Below are 21,923 nucleotides of genomic sequence, written 5' to 3' on the forward strand. Positions count from 1 at the left end.
ACACTGCAGTGAGATACCGGTATGTGGTCTCCTCAAGTACAGTACAAGGATCTCACTTTGTATGTGAAGTTGGGCATGAATATATAGAAATGAGAGTGAATGTCACATCTGAACTCCATCCGTGTTTATAACATTTGGATTGAACATTAACTCCCACTGCATAGGGTCAAAATTGCCTCCAGGTCATGCAGCTTGATAGAACTTGAGTCAAATGCCTACCCATGATCTTATGTATAGCCACAGATATTCCACTTTCATAAAATTGTTTTAAGCCACCATACCCATGAGTATTGCTGTCAGGTTGCTATTGATGAACAGTGTTACACACTACAGCTGTTAAATCCCATCTGCAGGAATGGGTAGGACACATCAAGGGGAGGCAATTTTAATGCAAACTAGTTTATACAGATATTTTACCTGATAAAAACAAGCCAGACCTCTCTTTGTTTATTGCATCCTCCCTACAGAAAGAAGAAACCAAAACCCCTCTACAATGGCAATTTGTTTCCTGCATCCAGATTTAATAGAGGGTAAAAACTCCTCTTTGGAGATCTCCCTGCCCTCATTAAGTCCCATTAGACTAGTAGTTATTAGGATAAATTAGGTCTGATTTGAGAGAGATGAAAAGTCGTTGAGTAAACAGTTTCCCCCTTAGCAGGCTGCTTTGTGCGTTAAGCAATATCTGAAGCTAAGCTGATTTCCTCAGATTTCATTAGGGCTGCCAATACTTCTTTATTCAAATTGGCTTTGTGTCAAATGCCCTTCTATTATTTCTGTATCTTCCCAGGGTTGGTCATTTTATCAGAAGAAAGACTAGCTCTGTATTTCCTTCCATTTAGTATCTATGAGTAATTTTCCACAAGTCTTCTATATATTTATTGCCAACCTGGAGCATCCATATATCACTGCCGAGTGGCTTCCAAACATTACAAGTTGAGTGGGGACCTGAATCGTTTATTTACATTTGCCTAGAGGCTGTGGTTTTTCCATTTGCCCTGAAGTGTTTCGTTTCATAGAATGCTAACTTACCTACTGCTTGGAAATCAAGCAGCACTCCATAAAATATTCCACACCGGTGTAGGTATTAAAAGGCTTGCACATTGGAGGCCAGGACAGGTAGATGATGCAGAATTGTACAATGTTGCCTTTATTGTTTCTCCATGTGATATTTACAGATTCGAAATTGGGGGGGGGGGTCCCATAATCTGTGCTGCAGGAGGTGTTTGTATTTATGATGCCATAATATATCAAAATTAACAGACGGCCCTTCAGACTTTTTTTTTGACGTGGCTTTGTCTGTTTCTTTGGCGAGTGTATTCTGCAACATGTTACTGGTACAAAAACAATGCATTAGTGGTAGAGTGGTCCACATAACCATTCCACTTTATGTGTTCTGTGGTGCTGTACTAATGTTATTTCCTTATTGCTGTCTGGGAGTGGGGCACACTTGCACAACAAAAGCAGACAAAAAATAAAGTGAACATTTGTGGTATAAAAAGTTACAGGAGTTCAGCATTTGTTGGCTGAGGCTGATGAACATTGTAGTCTGACAACATCTGGAAGGCAGGAAGTTGGAAAAGGCTGTTTTAGATGTTGCCTGGCTGCTCCATATCTGTTCTGAAGCACTCATTTACACCTCTGACAATCAGGATCATGAATTATTAGCAGCACCTGCTATTGCAGCTTTTGTCCTCGGTGTTTTGGACTTGCAGCTCTGTGCTGGCTGGAGGGCACCGGGTTGGCAAATCTGTTCTGTTCTGAAGAGATGCAGACAGAAAGCCTGAGGAGGAAGCAACACGAAGTCATTAATGATGGGGTGAGGCAGGGCAAAGAGAGTTTGAAGTCGTCCTTTGTGCAATCCTTGTGCTTCCTTTCGTCTGCATTCTTCTCATTTGCAGTCTGCACAAAATGAGAGGATTTGAAGAGGCACATCTACACCTGATGGCAAAAACTGTAAACTACATGTCAGATGCTAGGCCTTATTTAAGACAGTGATTCAGTCGTGATTCCCTGGCAAAGTGTCCGTCTACCAGCAGTTTTATAGGTGTGGTAAGGGCATACCATGCACACTCTAGGAGAGTCGTGTGTCAGGCTAATTAACAACTTTGTGGTTACAACAAGCTCTTACCTAAAGCAGATGGGTACACTCTGTTTCTCTGCCAGCCAAAAGTAAACCAAAGCAAGCAGGTGCTATAAGTTATAATTACTGCGTTTCCAGTAAGAGTTTGAAAAAGAAGAGAGCTTGATTGGATTAAAAGCTCAGACAAGACTCTTGAGGTTTGTCTTTCAAATGAAAATAAAAGATAATGGAAGCAGCTTGGTTTTCTGTAACATTTCGAACGCACATCCCACAGAGATGCTTAGAATGCCATTTCATATGTCCCCATTTGCAAGTATTAGAACTGAAGCATGGCAGATTCTGAAGCCCTCTTCAAAAGTCAACTCAAGATCTTTCAGCCACCTTTTCCTGAGCATGGTGTCTCTGATCCTTAAGGCAATTTTATCTTTCACACACAAATTCATATCACTCTAGTTATGTACCGGTATATTTTTACATGTTACATCATGGCAGTATGGCACTCACCTTTGGTAATATTATATGTGGAAGGCTGTTTTGGAATTGAGCAAAATATACATTAATAAAGAATAAGAAATGTACAATTTCTGACTTCAGTTCCCCAAACTACAGTGAAGATTTCCTCAGAGGGTTCCTTCACTTGTGGAAATAGAGAGAGTGCCTTATATAAAGGGTGCTTTAGAAGCTCTGGACCATAAAGAAGGCTGATCGTCGAAGAATTGATGCTTTTGAATTATGGTGCTGGAGGAGACTCTTGAGAGTCCCATGGACTGCAAAAAGATTGAACATATCCATCCTTAAAGAAATCAGCCCTGAGTGCTCACTGGAAGGGCAGATCCTGAAGTTGAGGCTCCAATACTTTGTCCACCTCATGAGAAGAGAAGACTCCCTGGAAAAGACCCTGATGTTGGGAAAGATGGAGGGCACAAGGAGAAGGGGACGACAGAGGATGAGATGGTTGGACAGTGTTCTCGAAGCGACTGGCATGAGTTTGGCCAAACTGCAGGAGGCAGTGGAGGATAGGGGTGTCTGCCGTGCTCTGGTCCATGGGGTCACGAAGAGTCGGACACGACTGAACGACTGAACAACAAAAAGAAGCTCTGGTGTGTGTACTTGGGCTATTCTTTGTAGCCTATTTGAGGTGTTTCCGTGTTTCAACAACTGTGCCACATTTATATAATTGAGGTACCTTCTTCAAAAGGAAAAAGGTGGGGGAGGAAAATGGGCCAAAGTGCCATGTCCCAGACTAAACACATGTAACACTGGTCACCTAGGTAGAAATTGGTGACTATCAATTCCTCAGCATGTGCTTAATCCAAGCAAGGAGAGGCAGATGCAATAGAAGCCATTGTTCCAGCTGGCTGTTTTCCATTGTCACCCCATATTGCAAAATTATTCCAACAGTGACTTCAAAGAAGAGGGAAAGACTGATGAATTTGCCCGATAAATGCTGCCCTTCAACATACTGACTTCTATTACACTGCTTGCAAAGAACCAGTGAGACATCTCAAGCCGTAGAACTGGTGCACCACCCTCTCCTCATGTCTTTAGGAAAAACATTTTGGAGGCAGACAGAAAGAGAGTAAAGACCTCTTTAAAAATGTTAAGCCCATGAATAGGGTAATTATCATCATCATTATTATTGCTGAACATTAAAATGCAAGGAGTGACTTCTTGGAAGTCACGGGGACAGTTGCTTTGATGTTGACAAAGGAGAAGCCTTCCCCACCAGACAAGTCAGTTGTAAGCATATATATTCTGATGACGGATGGAAGGAAGGAAAGGAATCACTTTGGAATTAGCATAGCCTGAGAGCATGTTCCCGCTTTCATAGGCCACCTTTGATCTGTTTGAAATGTGACAGCTCATTGTAAGGGCAATATTGCTTCATATAAATCATTTTTGATAGAATGTGCTTTTGCTTCTTAGAAAGAAAAAAAAAGAAATCTCTTCCACTGAATGTTTAAAGGATAAAAGGCAACAGAAATAGACTGGGGTGTTTAACATCAACTTATAATTTACTGGCATGGATCTGATTTTGTGGCAAAGCCACATTAAGTATTGTTAAGGTAATTTATGAGGCATAAGCTTTTCCTGGAGCACAAGAAAAGTGAGCCTTCTAGCTAGTTGAAAAGAAGCCATCAGGTAATTGTGAATTTCAGACTTGTACAGTAATCCACAAACAAGCAAAGCAGCCCTCCTTGAGGAACAGCCATAGCTGAGTGGTAGAACATCTGCTTTGCTTGCAGAAAGTCTTGGGTTCAACCCCCATCCAAATAGGGATGAGACAGATTCTTGTCTGAAACCCTGGAGAGCCACTGGCAGTCAGTGTAAACAATACTGAGCTGGGTGGACCCAAGAGTCTCACTCAGTATAAGGTAGCTTTCTACATTCCTATGTTTTTGTGCTCTATGTTCTAAAGGATATAGTAAAGGGTAAAGGGTAAAGGGACCCCTGACCGTTAGGTCCAGTCACGGATGACTCTGGGGTTGCAGCGCTCATCTCGCTTTATTGGCCGAGGGAGCCGGCGTACAGCTTCCAGGTCATGTGGCCAGCATGACTAAGCCGCTTCTGGCGAACCAGAGCAGCACACGGAAACACCGTTTACCTTCCTGCCAGAGCGGTACCTATTTATCTACTTGCACTTTGACCTGCTTTCGAACTGCTAGGTTGCAGGAGCAAGGACCGAGCAACAGGAGCTCACCCCATCACGGGGATTCAAACCACCGACCTTCTGATCAGCAAGCCCTAGGCTCTGTGGTTTAACCCAGTGTTTTTCAACCTTTTTTGGGCAAAGGCACACTTGTTTCATGAAAAAAATCACGAGGCACACCACCATTAGAAAATGTTAAAAAATTTAACTCTGTGCCTATATTGACTATATATAAAGTAATTCTCTTGAATTTTTCAATTTTTCCCACGGCACACCAGGCAACATCTTGAAAAACACTGGTTTAACCCACAGCGCCACCCGCGTCCCAAAGGATATAGTAGCCAATTGTTAAATAAAATGATGAGACCTGACTGGAAACTGCTTTATGCCCATTGTGTGGTTTGGTGCCTTGTGTGAGGAGAAAGTATTGTTACAAACTTTGAACTTGCCCTAGGGGTGAAAAGTTCCAGGGGCAGTGCTCCGTGAATTTAGCTTCCTTTTGATGGAGTGATGGCTGGAGACTTTTTGTAATATTTAGCTGGTGGAGCTAGAGGACAGACTAGCAGAATGTTAGTTTGTTAGTTAGCATGTAGCAGATCCATTTCATATCCTTAGAGCAGGGTGGTCCACTTTTTCATGCCAAGTGGGCCGCAAGAGCGCTTTGATTCAGAACCCATGGGCCACACACTGCCTTGTTGTGCATAGGGTGGGGAGAAGCAAGGCCAAACGAGGCACTGGGCTTTGGGAAGGAAGCACGAGGCTCTGGCAGGGTCGTAGAGCCCTCCCACCTCCTTCCCAGAGCTGGGAAAGTACTAATTAGGCTTTGTTAAGGATGGGGAGGACTCTAGGACCCTGTCAGAGCCCTCTTGCCTCCTTCCCAAAGCCAATCACCTCACTTATCCAGCTTTGGGAAAGCAGGTCAAATGTTGTCAAGGGTCACCCAAAAAAAGCTCAAGGGCTGCATGTAGCCCTTGGGCTGTGCGTTGGACCACCCAGCCCTGAAAAAGGCATCCTGCACCACAAGGTGTATCTCTGAACTGCAGTTTCTTCACATGCCTATAGGTTGCATCCTCCGCTTCCAGGTTCTAGTGACCTCTCCCATTTGAAACCCTCAGGAAGGTTCTCCAGCTATTTCAGTTAGCTCCCATTGAGAAGACATCTACCAGTCATTCTAGGCCATTGGCAAGCCATTTGCCTGACAAAGACAAAGCACAATTGGCCGGTCAGCTTTCATAGCATTATTAGCTGAAGCTGTGAAGTATGAGCGCTTCATATTTAGGAATCTTTTTTTCTTGAAAAGGACATATAATATAATCTTGTAGTCACAATAAAGAAGAATCTGCCCAATTAATTAAGGCTTATATTTTCAGGAACACCAGAAATATAGCACTATTCCGAGGGAGAGGGAGGCATCTCCCATTCATTCTCCCCTGAACAATATGCCTGGAATATTCTTTTAAAATAAATTGTGTCCACCACAAAAAATGGCCACAAGTGGGGGGATGCTATGACAGGTTCAATTTTCCAATTTAACTGAATGTATAAACAGGTTCAGAGTAATGAGACACCAGAGCAAAATAGTATCTAGTGAAGCAGAATTCTATGTGTCTTTGTTAGTCTATTGTAAAAGACTGCTCACTGAAGTTTATTATAGATATAAGTATGCAGACTTTCCTAGTGAAATCAGCATATGGGAACTGTTGTCAGTCTCCCTGCTGTACTGACACATCTACTGTATTTAACATATGGGACCTATCAACCCAACTGCACAGACATATCTACTGTATAGAACATCTGGGACCAATCACCCATCTCCCCTGTTCTTTGGCTTTTCACTATGGGAAATGTAACAAGTCATGTACTTAAGTGAGGGGGTTCAGGGTCATGGATCTTCCTAATCAAGGTCAATAAAAAGCACATTGGGGACTTTATAATATTGTTTGTATACTTCTATATAGGCACACAGGTTCTGTTGTTATTGGGGTTTTGTTTTTTTTACTCACGATCCTATTGTATTTTAAGCCACACATAGGATGGTAGAAGAACCTGCAAGAGATTTTTTTCTTCTGTACTGTACTACATGAGTTTTTCAGGGGGAGGGGAAATGCAAAAGATTATATGAGAAACTTGCATTCTCTTGTAGTTCTGTAGTCTAGCCACAAGACAGATGAGAAACGCCATGAAAATTAATCTTCACTATGGTTCAAGACTTAAAAACCAGACACACAATATATTTAATTCAATAATGGTGAAATGGAGTAAACCTTATGGCATGGCTAGAATTTCCACTTTTCTTCCTGTCAGTATTTATGTGATTTTAACAGTTGCATGGCAGGCAAAGCATGTGACTGATAAACCCTTTCCTGACATGGTTGGTACACTGATGTGGAAAAGTGAGTGACCTGCATTTTTTTTCACATGTCCAAGTTATACGGTTGGTCATATGGCACCTTCTGAGAACAAATGAAGGTCCAAACAGATGCAAGTGATTTTATCTGCAACCCTCCATAAGTTGTTGGACAGATAGCTCAGTTGGTAGAGCATGAGACTCTCTTTCTCAGGGTCGTGGGTTCGAGCCCTACGTTGGGCAAAATATTCCTACGTTGCAAGGGGTGGGACTAGACAACAACTCTACAATTCTATTACTTTACTTCCCTGACAGGATAGCTCAGTTGGTTAGAGTGTGGTGCTGATAATGCCATGGTTACAGGCTTGATCCCCAAATGGGACACCTGGTTTTCCTGTCTTCACTGTCACTATGTAGGCTCAATGATGAGCCCTCACATGTAAAATGAGATGTGCGAGATTGCATGTGCAAAAATTACAGTACCTTTATTCTGTGAACCGCCCTGAGACCTGCGGGTATAGGGTGGTATACTGTATACATTCAAATAAATAAACAAATAAACAAATAAACAAATAAACAAATACCTACCTACCTACCTACCTACCTACCTTGGGGCACATTCTTATACTGAAGATCCACCAGATGATGGGATTAAAATATTGGTGGAAAAGGTCTGTGGAGGATTGGTTTGGCCCTTCACTGGGTGCTGCAGTTTAGCATTACACTTGAACCATCTCAGAGCCTCATCTGAGTTCCTCCATATGACAGGAACATCCCACTGTAGGATTGATGCTTGCGATGGAAACTGCAGCATGATCTGAGAAGCACAGCAGAATAAAAAATGACAATGTCTATGTGGAAATGGAGCAAGTTGGCACTGGCCTTCCCTGTCTCCTAATCTGCCCAATTATCCCAGGTATAAACCATAATAGAAAGTGCTTAAGAAGCCATAATCACACAGTGCAGAAAGAGGAGAGCCATGTGGTTGCTTTTTTTGTTTTGCTTAATTGATATAATTAGCAGCTTCTTGGTGCCAAGGGAGCTGAGTTTTATATTCGCTCCATCTCTTCCTCAAGAAGAACTACATTTGGGAGCAATAGCAGTTAGTGAGCTTGAACTCTGCTACATGTTTTATGACAATCCAACTTATTCAGAAAGCAAGCAAGCCAGGATACCAAACTACTTCTGGAAGCCAGTTTTCAGTTTATTTATGTCTGTCGGTGTTATTGTTTTCATTCCCACTTTCCCTTTGTGGTGAAGGTTCCAAGGCAGCTTTGCAGGATCGGTTTTTCTTTAGAATAACAGAGCAATGGAGAATTCTGGTGCATTTTGCAATAACTGTTTATTTACAAATGCGCAGATCGGGCAGGCAGCAAGCCAGTAGGACCATGTAGGTGGTGCAGGTTCCAAAATGGCATCAGTTCCTATGCAACAGCATCATCTCTAAACAGAAAGCCTTCTCTTCAGCCAACTCCTGAAACTTAGAACTTCTTTTCTCTTCTTCCTTTAATCCAATGCAAATTGCTTCTTTTCCAGGTCTCTGGCTGACCCAGTTGCACAACCCCTTCCTACATCCAAATATCTGAAGCAATCTGCTTCCTTGATTCTCCATTCATTGTCTGTGTCCAAGTCACAAAGCAAAATAGAAGTTCTGAAGAATAAAAGGACAGCATGGCCTATATTATTACTGGGTTCAGGGGCACTCATCTATCTCAGAAAAACCCTGCTGTTAAATAATAAACTGGCTTTTATAACCATACACTCTTCTGTATTTGAGTCTTTATATTTAAAGACTTACCTGATGCAGCTTTCTCTGAAGCCATAAGGTAGATATTAGGAGCTTCATCAAGATTATCTTATAAAGCCATATGTAGACCATTTATTGAGTACTGGAAATTGCACAATTCTTTGGATTTACAAGATGTAGTTAACATGACTCCGTTGTACTTGGTGATTTTCCAAGTACTCAGACCTCCGAATGATACAAGTGAGGGAAGGGAAACACTGGGTTATCACCCTCTGCTAAACCTAGCCATTGTCATGGGCAGACTACTGGTTTGTGTAGACTCACAAGACTTTCAACAGGTGTTTTTCCAAGAAACAGATTTCCTACCAAATAATTCCAAAACTGAGGTGCATGCAAGGCACGAGAAAGCAAAACCTATGGAGTACTTTATAACAAATTGGCATGCTGAGGATTTGATATTATTCCATTGGCATTCTGTAAAGTTTATTTTCTTTACTAAGAGTTTTATTCAATTCCTTTTGTGCTGGAGCTATTAGTCCCAATGCAAGTTGTTACTGAACACCTATCTCTATGGAACAGCTTTCCAAAGCAACTTGTTCCACCTTGTCTTCGCTACACTTTAATGGAAGCAGGGGTGGGGCAGACCTCATTTCCAACCCAAACACATGTAGGAAAATAGTAGGTCACAAAGTAGTAAAACCAGCGTCTACAAGCAATGTTTTGGAGTGCCCATTCTTCCCCTAGCTGCAGTTGCAGCTTGAGCCAGAAAACGAAGATTTTCTATAGACTGATTGAAGTGGCCAAAAGATATTACAATAGAACACAAGACACATTTCCCCTAAGTGCCAAGAAAATGTTTAATTTTCACTTGCATTAGTATTACACTTAAGAGGTTTTGCAGATTATTTCTATGACAATTGAAACATTCATGTTAGATGAAACAGTATCTGCATTTAAGAATTTACCATACAAACAGAAGATTAAGAAATTCAGTTTGTATTAGGCAGATGAAGGATATCCTCTTCTCCTCCATTTGCTGACTCATTCAGATGACACAGTAGCAGAAACAGGTATCAAACCCAGCTCTTTAACTGGGTTTAAATCCTTCTTTTTGAGCTCTTCAGCTTTTATGGAACTAAAGAATTCTGATTTAATAAAAAAAACCCAACTACTTCTCAACGGTGTCACATTTGACTTATACTACTGCAGTTCCTATATTGTATTATGCAATATTGTATTATATTGTATATACAATATTGTATATTGTTCCTATATTGTATTATAAACAAACAAACAAACAAATGAACCAAACCACAACCTGCCATTCCACAGGAAATGATGTTCAGAGACTTTTATTGTTTATTACTTGGTTTGGGGAAGAGGATTCTGAAGACATCGTGGCAGTTCAAGCTGGCCTTGAATCTGGGGGAGAATTTCAGTTCACTTCACATTTAAAGGTGAACCTACCTAATTACACTCCAAAACAATATATGAACCAAAACATAACCCCATTCTTCCAAATTTACACAAATGTTTGCACTGCAGCTCTCCAGCCAATAATGTGTACAAAATGCATATGCTAGGATAAAGTTTGCATAAAAATGTGTTTGTTAGTGAATATAGCATGCAAACAGAAAATGGCATTGCAAAAATGTGTTTATTGGGCAATCTTGCATACAGAAATGTGTATATTAGGAGATATTTGCACTATGATGCTGATGAAATTGCTTGGGGACTTTTAAAATAAATAATAATAATCACAAACTGGTCTGGAAATGCGGAGAAGTACTGTAAATTTAAGACTGGAAACATGGGAAACTGAGAAAAACCGAAATTGACAGATTCATCAATTCATCCCCTAGTAGAGGGGAAAGGTTATTTATTTTAATAACAGTATATTGTGAAGAATGACAATGTACATTGATAGCAACAGCAGAAGAATTCAGAAGAGCATAACTGTGCTTCCTATAAATTTGACTGCACTGCACCTGTATACTGTAATTCTGAAAAAATCCCCAGACACTTTGCAAACAAAGAAGCTCAGCTAGTCAGATGTTTGAATACTGTAATAAGGAGAGATGAATTCTGCATGTTTTCACCTGAAGTGGCCAATGTTGCTTCTGCCAAGGTGCTTTTTCTTTGATTTGATTTGAGTTTGGAGGACTGATGCAGAATTGCCCTAGAATATCTGTGTTACATAAACTGGAGCCACTGTGTGGGATCGCAGCAGCCGTACAATGTGATTTTTTTGGGATCCACCACCTACACAGGAGACCAAACAGTATTATCAGAGGAATTTTCATGCTATATCATTCCAGAGGTATAAACCTCACACCCTCTCTTTCCATTTCCTATCAGGTCAAATCAGCAGGAGGCACAGATATTCCATCAAAGGAAGCAAGAATGTGTAGTCATTTGCATATGTCAGTCGTGCCTCCTGAGCCTCTATGCAGGCCATTGATGCTGCAGTAACTTGCTCAATTCTTTGACCATTTAATGCTAATCAACAGGACACTTTCTGCACTGTGCTATGTGCACACAAAGCCACGCTGTGTTTGTTGGTTTGTTTGATTGACTGTCTGTTTATTTCCTTTAGGCGTCTGGATGCCAATTTGATCTCTGTGGTACCCGAGAAGAGCTTTGAGAGGCTGCCCTCCTTACGCCACCTTTGGCTGGATGATAATGCTCTGACAGAGATCCCTGTCAAAGCACTCAACAACCTTCCGGCTCTACAGGCCATGACACTGGCCCTCAACCAAATCTGGCACATTCCTAACTACGCCTTCCAGAACCTCACCAGCCTTGTGGTACTGTACGTGCCCCCTTTTACTTTCCATTTATTCTTTCAACCTTTCTTTCAGAAGCCCATTTCTCATAACACAATGTACAGTTTTAGACAAGCAGGAGATAGTGTAAAGCTTGGTCAGTGTTTCAGTCTGGGCTGACTAAGGAAATCTCCTTAGTCTACGTAGCAAGTTCATAAAGGCATGGTTTTAGAAGTTTTAAAGCAGTTTTCAGTGTAAAGCTGTCTTCACAAGATACAGTGGTACGTCAAGTTACAAACGCCTCAGGTTACAAATGCTTCAGGTTACAAACTCCGCTAACCTGGAAGAGTTACCTCGAGTTGAGAACTTTGCCACAGGATAAGAACGGAAATCGTGTGCTGGTGGTGCAGCAGCAGCAAGAGGCCCCATTAGCGAAAGCACGCCTCTAGTTAAGAATAGTTTCGGGTTAAGAACGGAACTGTGGAACGAATTAAGTTCGTAACTAGAGGTAGCACTGTACAGAACAAATTAAAGGAATGATATTACTCCCGGTAACTGCCCATTTCCATATGGGACACATTTATTTCACAAGCAAGTTTCCCCCACCCCATAGAATACCATACCATGATTATAACAAAGAACTCAATAACCACAAAAATGAGCACACCAGCGAAAACATCAGATAAAATGAAACATACAGTTTTAGCACCAATGCATGTGAGTTGGACCACAATATATTTTTAGGAAATCACACCTGTAGGTTATTTAGGCCTTGCTTTAACCAATAGCTTACAGGTTTGCCCCTCTTCTCAGATGGAAAGTTACGTCTGTAAATTTGTTAACTGTATATTGCTTGGTGTTGATTAGGATGTTTTGCTTGTGATAACCAGCTGTCTTCAAATTATTACCATGCTTATGAGAGATAGGATTGAAGCAGCTACTCCCGCTCTGGAAATACACATGCTTTGTGGCTAGGCTATAAAAACACCATCAGGAAACTAATACTAAGCCAAAGTGTAGCAAGTGTTTAATGGTAAGACTACTACATGCCTTATGAAAAACAAATGAGGAAAAGAGGATTTCCTAAATTCTTTATGCATCGACTTCAACTGCCTGAACAAAATACAGCAGATTGTTTGAGGGTGATGATTAGAAAAATTAAAATATGCAGTTTATTTCCCAAAAGCTCCCGAGAGGCTTATTGCGTAGGATTTTTCTAGCTGCTTAGAGAAAACAAAAATGATTCAGGCTACTTCTATTAATGCAGGAACAAGAGAAAAAATAATAATGAAGTGTTAAATCATGTACCTTGTGAAAGATATTCACCTGTATTGACAACACTACAAATGTGGGGCCCATGCTTCCCAGGGGCCCATAGAAATAACTAAATATCACCATTCCTTGGGGGGACTCTGTGAGCTAGTAGAGTTTTTGGCCTTGGTTTGGCTACACTTGGAGATAAATTCCCACCCAGCCATGAAGTTCATTGGGTGCAGTGCTTAATCCACCTCAACTAGCATTGTGAGGATAAAATGATAAAACGTAAGAGATTTTTTAAAAAAAAAAATACCCAGAATTTTACAAGGATTCTACAAGACAAGAGTAAGTGATGGCCAGCAACCTGGATGACTTTAAAAGAGTATTTGACAAATTCACAGAGGACAAGCCTATCAATGGCTGCTATGTTCTACCTCCACCTTCAGAGGCATCACGCCTTTGAATACCAGTTTCTGGGAGTCACAGGTAGGCAGAGTCCGTGTGTGTGCTCATGTCCAGCTTGCAGGCTTCCCACAGGTATTTCATTGGCTATTGTGAGAGCACGTTTCTAGACTAGATGGGCTGTTGTCTGGATCCAGCAGGCTCATGTTGTGTTCTCTTCCCCCAACCCTTACTATTATATTTTTTAAAAACTCCAGATGGGACTACTTACCATGCATTCAAAGTAGCATCTGATTTGGCCCTTTTTGTGGTGTGTGTGTGTGTGTGTGTGTGTGTGTGTGTAAGAGAGTTGGTTAAGAAACAGGCATGTGGAGGCAGAAGAAGGGCTTGTCACTGCCATAAACTTTCTAACCTGGGAGCTAATGAAATAGCCACCTTTGGGAGGGGGCCAAAGAACAGCTGTGGAGGGGTACTGGGGAAGATGTCATTTACAGCCTGATTAATACTTCTGGATACCCCTGATCAGCAGTTTCATAGCTAAGGACATGACCTTCCCAGGTGCAGCAATGCTCTTTCCTGCTGCACACACCTTGGGCCTGTGGGAGCGAAATGGCTGATCATCTGCTGATGGCGGAAAGAGCCAACATGAAAATATACAAGCTTCAATCTGGAACAAGTTAGGGGCATCAGCCTCTGCTAATAAATTATATCCCCACTAAGGAATTCTGTACACCAGTTCCCATCCATTTCTCACATAGGTTTGTAATAGGGGATGGGGGATGCTTTCTGCACAAGGAAAAGTCCTGTAATGTATAGATCTGCATTCTGTTAACATAACTGCAGAAATCATCCTTTCTCATTCTATCATGTCTGGAAGTTACGGCTTTATGTACAGTGAGATTTTAGACATCACTGCTGCAAGGGAGAAAACGTGCTTAATAACCTCAATGTTTGGGAGACTCACCAAGGGAAATCGAAACACCTAGCCCAAGATGGAAAAGACAAAACATCATTTCATCTTTCCAAGGATTCCTAGATTTCTAACTTTAGGGAAGGAAAACATGTGAGCACAATCCAGAGAAGTGCATTATTTTGTTTTTGAACTTTGCAAAAAAAAATTATTATTTACTTTTTGCAGCCAAAGTTAAAGCATTTATTTAGGTTTTTTTTAAGTAAAGCAAGGCACTGGTGGGCTTTGAAGACAACTGAAATTCTGAGCAGATTGATATCAGAGCAAAGGGAATTCAGAACAGACTGATAACAAGTCACAACTATTGTTGTTGGGGGTTGTACTCCCCTGTTAATTTCAATCACTGGAGCAGATAGACATCAAAACACAATTCCTCCTATTTCCAACACAAATTTGACACCCAGAGGCTAAAAGAAGAAATTTGTGCTCTTTCTGTCTGTGAGGTTGACTAAATCCCTATCTGGAAAAAAAATATTTTTTTTTCTGTTAACAAGGAAAAAAATAGAGAAAAATGACATTTTAAAAGAAAAGGGGAAAATACTGATTGTTTCCAATCTATTCTGAGAAGAGATCTTTAGGTGGGTCAAGTGGGATTATAGTGGGAAAAGACAGGGATTCTGTATTCAGCACAAGTGAACATAGTAATTTGATTTTGCAGGATCATTTTGGGGAGGCGCCTGATGTTTGTTATGGGTGCTGGAAATTGCCCTTTAGAGGCGGCTAAACTTCAGTTCCCATGATTCGTTGGGAGAAGCCATAACTGTGAAAGTGTGGCTGTAACCTAAATGAGTGGATTTCCCTACATGGGAGTCACAGCCAATAAAGGATTGGACCTCTGCTTCATATTTAAAAGGAGAAAGCAGCAGTATACACCAGCATTCTTTGTAAATGATGTACCGGTATGTAGCATTAGTTGCCATTCTTCCATGCACTGGCTATATCCCTATTGCAAGTTTTCCCCTGTGATGCTTAGGAACGCTCAGAACACAGTGCAGTAATCATCACATTGTGTGTGTTTCTTCCTACATGCCATTAGCTGGCACTAATGTTCTGAATTGCTTTGCAGAAAATAAAATAAAGTGCTTGATCTGGATTTTTATTTTAAACAAAGCAATTCAAGACAGTGCTATTCTGAAAGTTGCTTCCCTTTTGGAATGATTCCAACTCTCCTCCTTTTCCTGGATTCTGATATGTATACATATTGTAAAAATAGCTTCATTTTGTTTGTCATTGATTCATCAGAGGAAATATGGTCATTAATTTCTCTAGAAACCTGAATGAAATGAAGAATTATAGAACTGTGTCTTCATTTTGTCAAAGCACCACTTCTGCAATTGTCAAACCATCTGTGACTTACCAGGAGAAATGGCTCTGTGTGAGCAGGGAACAGTTTGGCAGGCACTGGAGCAACTGTGATTCCACTTGCTAAAGTAATTTATTTAACATGGATGAGAGGATGGAAGAACGGAAGAGGAGTTCCTCTCCTCAAATATTTACCATCCCAACTTGGACTGTGAGTCAAACTCCCTTTTGTTTATGTTCCTACGGAGCTGATGGCAAAGATTGGGTTCCATTTTCCACGAGAGCTCCAGCATTTCAGATGCTCATAAGATTACAAAACTGTTCTGTGGGGACTGGAATGTTCATGGTTTGCTCTGTTTCAAAACAGAACAAAACATTCCAGGCCAAACTTAAGCCAGAACAGCTTGAACTTTGTATCTTTCTGGTTCTCCTATAAAGTCATGACTATTTGTGTGATGGTACAACTGGCATTCACCATCTAAGTTTTCGAGTTTAGAAACTTAGCTGTTTCCCTGGTTATACTATGCTTGTGCGTCATCATCCCCCTCACCCCAAGTCGTATTTTATCTAAAATTCAGTATGATGTAATTTTACAATGTATGATGTATCTAAAATTAAGTATGATGTCTGAGCACTTTCTTTTTTGCCCTGCCACCTTCTCTGCCTTTTGCTCCCAATTTAGTGGTAGAGAGCAAGTTTTTGTGGGGAAAGCCCTGGGGAGGAGGGGAGCTCTCAGACATGGCACTTTAAAGTGTCAATCTGTTTAGAAACATAGCACAAAAGGAAGTCTGGATGAGCCCTAAGTTCTATTAAGGTCACTGGGACTTACTCCCAGGTAAGTCCCATGGACTGCAAGAAGATCAAACCTATCCATTCTTAAGGAAATCAGCCCTGAGCGCTCACTGGAAGGACAAATCCTGAAGCTGAGGCTCCAGTACTTTGGCCACCTCATGAGAAGAGATGACTCCCTGGAAAAGACCCTGATGTTGCAAAAGACTGAGGGCACAAGGAGAAGGGGATGGCAGATGACGAGATGGTTGGACAGTGTTCTGGAAGCTACCAACCTGAGTCTGACCAAACTGCAGGAAGGAGTGAAAGACAGGAGTGCCTGGCGTGCTTTGGTCCATGGGGTCACAAAGAGGTGGACACAACTAAACGACTAAACAACAACAAAGTGTGTATAGGATTACAGCCTTATTCCCACTTTCTCCTGTGTTGGGACAAAGGGCACTTCCAGACAACCTGTTTGTTGAACATTCAATCTGATTAGTTTGTGGGGAGGCAAGACAATGGGCTCACTCATGCCATCATGTAAAATTGCTAAAACCCCACATTTTCCTTATTCAGGTTGCCCCATCATAGTCCAAACCTGAACACCTTGCATTTTCTTCATACTTGGAGCAGACTTTTCTCCTGACCAGGTCCCTTTTTTATTGGTTCGTTTTTTCCTGTTTACTTGCCTCTGGCCTGCCTCTGCGCCTACTTTTCCTCCTTCCCTGATCAAGTGAGCTTGGGCGAGTAAGATTTCATGTGTGTTTGGTCCTTGCTCAGTACCTGAGCGTGGAGTTCAGAGTGAATGTGTTCCCCAGATGGAAACCTATTCTACTCAAGTGTTATGTCTGCTAGATGCATTTTTGCCTTTATTTAACTTAGAACCATTCCTATTGCTAATTAATCAAAGGTACAAAAGGTGAATCAAAGCTTTCCAATTGCTTGTGTGCAATTTTTTGGTACTGTTTCAAATATGGCAATATGTCATGTGTTACTACTTATAATATTTTTGAACTCTGGATTGCCAAGCCTGGGATCCAGCATTCAGAGCAACTTAAACTGCAGGTGTCATCTTTGTGTAAAGGTCCAAGGTGATGTCAGGGCAGCCTGATCTAGAAATGCCCCATAAAAATTGATAGAGGAAACCATCTGGATATGGGTTTTTTTTGCTTTCCGACAGTCAGGGAGGAATAACTTTTTCATGCTCTAATCTCCTGATTTAGTTTTTGAATGAAATCGATCTTCTCCGTTGAAAGTTAGACTGGATCCAAGTTTTCTCTCAAGCATCTGCATTTCCCTGTTTCCCACTTGCTTTAGAAAGGCAAGCAGTATTCTTTTTCTGCAAAACAGCAAACACTCTAAGTGCTCATCGGAAACATCCAGGGATGTCATAGGCTTTCATTTATCCACCACATGTTTACTCTGTTCCTTGTAAATCAAAGCCGCCCTTACCATGGAACTCTGTGCTCTCTGCCAAACCTCCAGTACTGGAGACCAGTTGGAATGGGATTTCTTTTTTCACTGACACCAGACGAAACACAAATAATTAAGGTGACGTTGATTTCACCTGCTGCTGGGTGGAATCTCCCTGGGGGGCTGCATTACATTGTGTCACTGCCCAAAACATTGCTTGCTGTTACAGACCAGGATAATATGTCTCTGTTCCATCATAAAGAATATAATGGCCATGAGCTTATCTAAAATATTCCTTAGTAAGTTGGCCACCTCTTTTTGCTCTGTAATGACATCTATTGCCAGCCAAAATTCCAGCATACCAGAAATGATCTCATTGCTGCTCTGGACCCTTAAAAGTTGACTGACAGATTTTTCTCTCTACGCTTCCTTTGTGGGTTGGGTTTTAATGAGTAGGAGAGGATTTTGAGGAAGCCCAGCTATGAAGTAAGCTGGCTTTTCCCCTTCTTACTCCACTTAACAAAAAAATCAGACAACAAAGTTTAAAAATATAATTAATTTTTAATGTTGCATTGGTTCAAAGCAATGGCAGAAATAAAAACTATGCCAGCAAAATACTTATATTTACAGTATAATCAGCTTCAGGCCTAAATCTGGAGCAAGCGGACGCATTTCTGCAGCCAACTGTGGTCAAAGGGAGAGGGATAGGAAGTCCTATATGCTTCTTCCTCTCCAGGAGAAGAGGGGAAATTACAGAACCCTCTTTACCCAATTGTATTTCTATGATCTAAGTATCTGCCTGGCGTACTCTGGTCCATGGGGTCACGAAGAGTCGGACACGACTGAACAACTGAACAACAACAACAAGTATCTGCCTATCAGCAAAGAAGGGGTATTAGCCCCTTCTCATGCTAACTAGCAAGAATATGCATTTGTTAGGTTTGTCTGCTAATCTCCCACATCCTCTCCTTGAGGGGATCAACATCCTCAGGTATTTTCCAAAGCCACTGACCACTAGATCTTTGTGGTTAACATTAAGCCTGCTATCTCTGGGCAGTGAGGAGGTAGGGTTGCTATATTTCAAAATGTGAAAATCTGGACAGAAAAGTTGTTGAGCTTTTTTTTGGGGGGGGGAGGCATGCAAGGGAGATGGGAGTGAGGAGACCTCCAAGCTTGAATATGTCCCCAGTGACATCACCAGAAGCACAATGGCAACATCGTCTGAGTAAGGCATGGGGAGAGCTTGAAAATTAGCCAGTTCAGACCCCATCCAAATTCAGTACAGATTAGCTAATTTTATGAGCACACAATTTGAAACCAGATAGGGGAGTCTCCCCCATCAGTAGTCGTGATGACTGGGGCCTATTGCATATAGACATTCCAATGATCCCTATTAATTTTGAATATATTCGGTTGTCTGCCATGTTCATGAGTGCTTTGGGAACTCGTGAACACTTGTCTAGGGTCATCTTGCCCTTGGCAGCATTTAGCTTTCAGTGCTTCTCTAGGCAAAAAAAATGGGAAAAAAAAGTGTTTGCTGATGTTGGGAATCTAAGGATCTCCTTTCTCTCTGCAGACACCTGCATAATAACCACATCTGCAGCCTCGGAACCCACGGCTTTGAAGGACTCCACAGCTTGGAAACTCTGTAAGTTGTTTCCTTTTTCTTTGTACCTAGCACTAAACCATCCTTCCTGAAAGAGTAGGATAGTCTCGCTCTGTGTATTCGTTCCATCTCTCTGCAAGAGGATCTAGAAAGGCTTCATCTCTTCAGCTATTCCATTCTAGAGCCAGGGGCGTAGCTACCCGCTCCGGCACCCGGAGCGGTGGGGGCAAGGTGAGCTGCCCGTGGAGGCGGGGCGAGTCGCACATGAGGGCGCCATGGCAATCAACGCACAGGGGAGGCGCAGTGAGCCACACGGGGGGCGGGCGGGCAGCACAGTAAGCTGCCCACAGAGTCCGCTTGGCGGTGACAAGCCCCACACTGCCATTTCAGGCAGCACAGGGCCCCAAGCCACTGTGTCACTCCCAGGAAAGACACAAGGCTCGGGCATGCTGCAGGCCAGGCCCTGCGGTAAGTGCTGCCCCGCAGTGTGCCATTTTGTCACACACACACCCCAAGGATGATACCCGGGGAAGACCACCCACCCCTTACCCCCTTTCTACACCCCTGCCTAGAGCTGAGCTAGGAAATAGCTATGCTGTACCTTTCTGGCACTCGTGCCTCTTTTTTTCTGGATATATTATCAGCCCTGGAGGAATCAGAAAAGTTCCATAAGTCAGTGGTGAAACTTTCCCAGACAAAGCTACATAACAGACTTTCTTACACCCAGAGGGCCATGCCAGCCTACAGACTTGGGAGGAGGGGGGATTGGACATGGGGTGATTAAGCATCCTGCTGCTTGCCTGAGAGAGATTGAGTCTCTGTAGGTATTTAAACTGAGGTTTTTTGCAAGCCCTCTATTTGAATGCTTGCAAAAAGAAAGAAATACTGTACCTGGCTGGGTGCTCACAAGGCATATTCTGCTGCTACCTACCACTTCTCCTGCTATCTAAGGGACTGGAAGCCTATCTCCAAAGACTTCCAAAGAGGTCTCAGGTCTGGCTCAGGTCAGGAGAAGGCAGCAGAAATCCTGTGAGAAAGTCCTCAAACTTCAGCAAAATGTCTTTAACTGCTAAGGATGAGACAGTGGGTGTTTCCAGACTGTTGCTGTTTTCAGGTGGGATTCTATCACATCCCAGAAAATGCCGGTTGTGCAATTGAAGTTGACTCAGAGCACTAGTGCAACAAACCCACTTCCCTTCCCCAACCACATTGGACTTTATGCACTAAGGAAAGAAATGGAGAAATGTGCTGGGCAGTGTGGGACAACATTTGCTTGATGTAACATCTAAAAAAGGTAAAAGTTAAAGGACCCCTGACAGTTAAGTCCATTCACAGACAACTCTGGGGTTGCGGCACTCATCTCGCTTTACAGGCCGAGGGAGCCGGCGTTTGTTCGCAGACAGTTTTTCTGGGTCATGTGGCCAGCATGACTAAGCTGCTTCTGGCCAAACCAGAGCAGCGCACAGAAACGCTGTTTACCTTCCTGCGGGAGCAGTACCTATTTATCTACTTGCACTTTTTGGCATGCTTTTGAACTGCTAGGTTGGCAGGAGCTGGGACCGAGCAACGGGAGCTCACCCCACCTCAGGGATTCAAATCACCAACCTTTTGATCTGCAAGCCCAAGTCTCAGTGGTTTAGACCACAGTGCCGCCCATGTATAAGATAAGATGCCCCCTATTTTGGGGGACTCCAAATTAAGAAAACACCCCTTAGCACTCCCCGTGTATAAGATGAGCCCCTATTTTAAACCTGTTTTTTGGAGAGGAAAAAACCTAGTCTTATACATGAAAAAATACGGTACTCTATGCAGATACTATCTGCGCAGCATACAGCCACATTTGGAGGAAACAACTCTCATGTTACTGGGATAATACATGAATCAGGCAAGATATTTCTAGTTCCTAGAGTTGCATTGGACTTCAACGGTTATATGTTGCCTCCCCAAACCCAGACCAAAGGCCTTGCCTAACTACTATGGTGGAAACAGTGTTCTTTTTTATATGATGGCCTAGTAAAAAATAACAAACGAGATAAATCAGCATTCCAAACATGAAACTAAGAGGCTCTTGCCCTTGGTTGTCCAGAGACCTTTGCATCCACTCCAGTAAAACAGTTCTTGACTTTAATGATGGAATCAAACTGTCAAAAGAACAAGAAGGACAAAATGGGGAAAGAGCCAGTAAAAGAGAGCGAAACTCTATCCCAGCATAAAAGTGTCATTCAAGGAGATAAAGCTGCCACCAAGATGTGAAATTCTGCCAAGGATGTCTGTTATCCCCAGAAGCTCTGAGCTAGGAATTAGGAAGAGGCAATATGAGAAAATATGTTTTCCAGGCAATAGTACATATAATATCCTCCATTTCCTAGAGCCTCCATTTAGGAAGGGGAGAAAGTGAATAATAATAATAATAATAATAATAATATACCCCGCCCACCCATCTGGCTGGGTTTCCCCAGCCACTCTGGGCAGCTTCCAACACACATAAAAATAATAATAAATCATCAAGCATTAATAGTAACAGTCTGATCCAAAGTGAGCCATTTGTGGTGCACTTCACAGACAGCAGTGATTGCTGTCTACACAGTAAAAAAAACCAACAACTGTCTCTGG

The 21,923-nt window shown here is 42.1% G+C and overlaps 1 protein-coding gene across 1 annotated transcript in view; it reads left to right on the top strand.

Annotated features, from left to right (window-relative positions):
* The window catches only part of LGR6 (leucine rich repeat containing G protein-coupled receptor 6), a 140,875-nt gene that overhangs the window by 71,019 nt on the left and 47,933 nt on the right, over window positions 1-21,923 (top strand). Inside the window, exons 5-6 of the mRNA XM_033153111.1 lie at window positions 11,421-11,636; window positions 19,281-19,352. Of these exons, the coding sequence (XP_033009002.1) occupies window positions 11,421-11,636; window positions 19,281-19,352 (288 nt within the window). The remainder of the gene's footprint in view (window positions 1-11,420; window positions 11,637-19,280; window positions 19,353-21,923) is intronic.

This window comes from Lacerta agilis, chromosome 6 (genome assembly GCF_009819535.1).
Source record: "Lacerta agilis isolate rLacAgi1 chromosome 6, rLacAgi1.pri, whole genome shotgun sequence".
Classification (NCBI taxonomy): domain Eukaryota; kingdom Metazoa; phylum Chordata; class Lepidosauria; order Squamata; family Lacertidae; genus Lacerta; species Lacerta agilis.